Genomic DNA, 5,321 nt, shown 5'->3' with positions numbered 1-5,321 from the left:
ATCCATATGTTTCATGCTCTGGTTAGGTTTACCTTAATTCTTCTTTCGTAGTTGCGGATGCTTGCGAGGGGGTTAATCATAAGTGGGATGCTTGTCTAAGGAAGGGCAGTACCCAAGCACCGGTCCACCCACATATCAAATTATCAAAGTAACGAACGTGAATCATATGAGCATGATAATTCCCATGTGTCCTCGGGAGCGCTTTCCTTTATATAAGAGTTTGTCCAGGCTTTTCCTTTGCTACAAAAAGGATTGGGCCACCTTGTTGCACCTTGTTTACTTTTGTTACTTGTTACCCGTTATGAATTACCTTATCACAAAACTATCTATTACCGATAATTTCAGTGCTTGTAGAGAATACCTTACTGAAAACTACTTGTCATTTCCTTCTGCTCCTCGTTGGGTTCAACACTCTTACTTATCAAAAGGACTACGATAGATCCCCTATACTTGTGGGTCATCACTCCCCCCCCTCGAACCCTAGCTCATGGCCGGCGCCGGCGCCGCCACCAACCCCTGCCAGTCTGGCCGTTCCTCCTAGCTCAGATAATAAAGTTCAGGTTACCTAGCGATTCCCATATCGTCGCCCCACTCCCCTGAGTTTTTAGATGAGGCCTGCAGTGTCCCTCCCCGCCAGATCCACATCCCCTCCTCCAGAATGTCGCAGCCTAAGCTCGACCACGTATCCCGGGGAGCTCGACGAGCGTTTGGCCAATAAGAGGTTTATCATGGCCTCTCCAGCGGACGTTGGCGAGGTGGTCGCCGTTCGCCCCGACCTGTCGATCTCGGAGCAACATGTCGCGGGGGAAGCCTGCGAAGACGTTCACTACGTTGCCATGCCGAAGGCTTCATGTCAGCGGGAAAGCTGGCTACGACATCAAGCTCGTCCACAACGACGGCTTCACGCGGGCCATGTCACAGGTTAAGTGGTCCATCCCCAACCCCTCTGGTTCAATCGCCGTCGATCTCTTCGACGGCCCTGCCGCTGATCTCCTCCACCACGCGGTCAAGGATTTGCGAGTTTTATACGCCATTGAGCCCATTTTTTCATTTCTAAAGGACACGTTCTACGGCGACTTGGGATCCTCAATTGCCAAGTCAGATCTTGTCAACCACGACCACGAGGAGGACACCCACGAAGGTTCTTCCAAGGTGAAACAACCCATCTGTGACATCAGAAAGCGCACCATGGGTCTGTGCTCTTCCAATTCGAAGGATCCCGTCCATGAAATGTGAGGCAACATTCTATCAGCAAATCTTACCTTTTCTAGCTTGCCAACCGGTACCCTTTGTTGTAGTAGCATTTGTCGTGCGATGCTTTAACTGTGCCATGTTTAATTATTTCAGTTATGCAAAAATGTATTGTTCAATAGGGCTATGTGATGTTTAAGTATGAATTGTCCACTTCAGTTTCACGAATGACTATATTTGGTTGTTTATAGTGAGTAGATGTCTTGTTTATCTGTATTTGGTTGTTAGGTTGGTTGGAGTGAGCATTTTTCTAGTTATCGAGCAAATGCCTTGTTTATATGTATTTGGTTCTTAGTTTGGTTGCAGTGAGTATTTGTCCAGTTATCAAGCAGATGCCTTGTTTATCTGTATTTGGTTGTTAGGTTGCTTTTTTAGCATTTGTCCAGTTATCAAGCAGATGCCTTGTTTATCTGTATGTGCTTGTTAGGTTGGTTGTAGTGAGCATTTGTCCAGTTTTCAAGCATATGCCATATTTATCTGTATTTGCTTGTTAGGTTGATTGCAGTGAGACTCTGTTCAGTTTTCAATGGCTATATTTGGTTGTTATACTTGTCATTTATGCCTTGTTTATTTCATTCATTCACAATGTGTTGTTCATTATGTGCAAGTCGGAACTGTGCCTCTCGACTACATCAATACCAGTTTGAATATCTATATTTGGTTCCAGTTATTCCTGGTGCAGTTAACACATGCCCTTTATTTCAGTTTTACACATTTATCCAGTGTGATGTTTAAGCATTACCCACGTTCTATTCATTTTCAACAATACCAGTTTGAATTGCAATATTTGATGGCTATTAAGCTTGCTATCAGTAACATTGCCTTCCATTTTATATCTGCTTTAACAGCATGCTGAAACCAACACATTCAAGCTATCATTTGGAGATGATGTTGTTTACCTTTGATATATTTGTTTGATGTTAAGGTTGTTGTACTTATCATGCCTTTCCGCTATTTATGCATGACAACTACGAGAGTGGCCACCATTTTCCGCCGAGGTTAGCTTCATCCCTTGGCTTGTACTCCCCCCGTCGTTCCATAATGTAGTGCATATGGATCCAAGCCTGGACACTTGTTAGCTTCTAATATTGACTTGTTGCTTGTAGGGACATATGCCCTTGGCAAAGATCCACGCATCGACCCTTTTTGCGTACGGGGCAATGAGATATTCATGAACAAGCATCAAGTAAGGAAACTGATAATGATTATTAGCAAAAAGATATGAATGGTGGCAAGCAAATTATTTGTTTATGCTCTATCCAACACAACAGTGAGCTGTAGGATGGTAATTACAAACTCTGCAGCCTTCTCTTTTTACTGCCCATAATGAGTTGTTAGACAACAATGTCTGAATCTTTTTCATTCGCAGTGGTTCCCGAAGCAGTTCACTCAAGATTACCTCGCAAAGTACATGATTGGTGGACACGCAATCAAGGTTAAAGTATTTCATCCAGACTACAATGAGCATCGAGAAGTCGTAATGAAGACAGTAAAGGATGGACGGACAACCATCACAAGGGGTTGGCCTAGAGTCGTGCACGCATTACGCATGGAGGAGGGCACAATATGGGCATTCCGCTTCACCTTTTCCAACAATCAGAATGTCTTTCGCCTCTCTCTTTACAATCTTTAGTACAACTATAGTTCATCATTCTTTACTTGGTGCTTCTGTAGTTCTTCAGTATCTGTACCTGTGCATTGGTGGTTGAACCTATATTTGTAATAAACATGGTTGGATATGAAATAAGTTTGCCTACTTTCAAATTCAAAACACGTGATTTTTAAATTAGGGATTAAGTAGGGATTACACTGCACACGGTTTGCGAAAAGCGAAATGTCTGCGATAGACGTGGAGATCAGAAACGTTTCTAGGATCCACTACGTGTGTGATCAATCTCCACTGCACACACGATATCCTCTTGAAAACTGTTTGCGTTAGGCCACCTTGCGCAAACATTTACCACATAAAAACAGTGTGTGATGGACAACCTTTGCCACACAGTTTCTTCTATGCACCATGTGTGATGCATTCAATAACGCAAATGATAAAATTGTTAATATTATGTGCAATGGCAACACTATCACAAACGATTTAACAGGGAAAATTGTGTGTGATGTACTTGTGAACGGAAACGTTTTCCTTGAAGCGACTGTGTGTGATATACATATGAACAAAAATGTTTAGTGGGGACTGACTGTGTGGGATGTACTAAACAATTCCGCCTGTATAATTATATTTTTTAGCTCTACTGTACGTATTTCCGTATTTGAGCGCTCGTCGGTCGCACACGAACTTATTTTGCCGAGCATGTGTGACAGGAGGGCATATCCTGACAGTTTCTAGGTACTGTGGGAAGGACCCCCTATCGCCGTCACTCACTAGGCGACGGTTCCAATGCCGTCGCGGAAAGGGGTTAAAAACCATTTGTATAGCACCGACGCGTACCAATGCAAGTAAAAATTTCAAGCAAGCAACATTCGTTCCTCTTATTTGTTTTCATTAAAATCAGAGAGTCATGAGAGACAAAGGATTCGTAAACTGTAGGTGTGTCACGACAAACTTTGCTCCCTCCAGCTCTCTAGTTTGTCCAGCCGAGGAAGTGAGTAAAGCCCTATTCTTCATTGGGGACTTCAAGGCGCCTAGCCCAGATGACATTCATGCCATTTTTTACAAGAGGTTTTGGGCGATACTTCTCTTCAACTCCAAAGTATGATGCTCGGTGATGACTTGGTGTTGGTGGTCCTGCAAGCGGTGAATAGTCGAGTAATGTCACATGGATGAAATAATACCATAATTGTCATGATCCATAAAGTACAAACTCCAGAATGGGTAGCACAATTTAGATCCATCAGCTTATGTAATGTGGTATATAAAGTGATATCTAAAATGATAGCGATCAGACATAAAATCCTTCTCCCAGATATAAGTAGTCCTACACAGAGTGCTTTCGTTCCAAAAAGACTTATTATAGATAACATCCTAATTGCTTATGAAATCTTACACACCATTAATCAGAAGAAGGTGGGAAGGATGGTGTGTGGTGAAACTAGATATGCATAAGGCATATGACATAGTCGAGTGAGTGTTTCTGGAAGCAATGCTTTTGAAGCTGGGTTTTCATGGCGACTGGTTTCATTTGATTATGACTTGTGTGTCATCGGTGGAACATAAAGTGAGATTTAATTCATCGAAAACTATCACGCCTTCTAAAAAGTTTTGATAAGGTGACTCTTTATAATCATATCTGCTCATGTTGTGTATGGAAGGACTTACAACTCTTCCTGTACTTTTTTAGGAATAGAGAGACCAATGGAGATGATCTCTTTTCGTTGCAAGAACACTATATCTTCTATATCTAAATTAGACCCATCAACTATTTCTTTCAACATGCAAGTATGTCATATTATCGTACAACATGCATGAGAAAATGCCCATCCTACTACCATATGTCTCTCAAAATGCAAACATGTCACTTTATCATGATATGCACGAAAAAAGATCCATCTCAATGTGCAAATATACATGAGAATTTTAATTCTATTATGCTATATATAATATTTTTTACAACTATATAGTAATCAAACATAATACATTATAGTATTTTAGTTTTAGTTTTTTAATTATTACTTTCAATATTTATGTTTCATATAACGAATCACATTGAAATATATTGCAAAATATTCCGGCAGCGACGTACGGGGTATCATATAGTTGAAGACGGGGCTCGCGACAGCTGAACTAGAATACGTAAACTTCCAGGGAAGACGGACGTGTAAACAGTAACATTATTAAGCCGGGAGGCGGGTTTACGTTCCGGTACTCTTCCTGTCGTCTTCCCCACTGGCCCCTCCGAGTCTCCGGCCATCCCATCCTAGAAACAAGTGCCGAGTCCACAGCCACCGCGCGGCCACACCTCCGGCGATCCATGTCCGGCGGTGGGTGCAGCATCCGCGCAATCTGGATCCTCACGCCAAACGACGCGGTCGCCTTCTCCAGGTACGCACGCCCGACGCCGACTCCACCTCGCGAACCCCCGAGATGAAATCCGGGGATTCTCGCGCCAGGATTC

The 5,321-nt window shown here is 42.7% G+C and overlaps 1 protein-coding gene across 2 annotated transcripts in view; it reads left to right on the top strand.

Annotated features, from left to right (window-relative positions):
* Positions 1-5,069: 5,069 nt before the first annotated feature.
* Positions 5,070-5,321, top strand: part of LOC123102665 (AP-5 complex subunit mu) — a 6,199-nt gene continuing 5,947 nt past the window's right edge. The window contains exon 1 of one of the 2 annotated variants that reach the window (XM_044524088.1): positions 5,070-5,248. In XM_044524088.1, the coding sequence (XP_044380023.1) occupies positions 5,178-5,248 (71 nt within the window). In that variant the 5' untranslated portion in view covers positions 5,070-5,177. Of the gene's footprint in view, positions 5,250-5,321 lie in introns of both variants that reach the window. The other variant, XM_044524087.1, reaches the window with a different exon arrangement.

This window comes from Triticum aestivum, chromosome 5A (assembly GCF_018294505.1).
Source record: "Triticum aestivum cultivar Chinese Spring chromosome 5A, IWGSC CS RefSeq v2.1, whole genome shotgun sequence".
NCBI classification, from domain to species: Eukaryota; Viridiplantae; Streptophyta; class Magnoliopsida; order Poales; family Poaceae; genus Triticum; species Triticum aestivum.
This window is presented reverse-complemented; position numbering and strand designations above follow the sequence as displayed.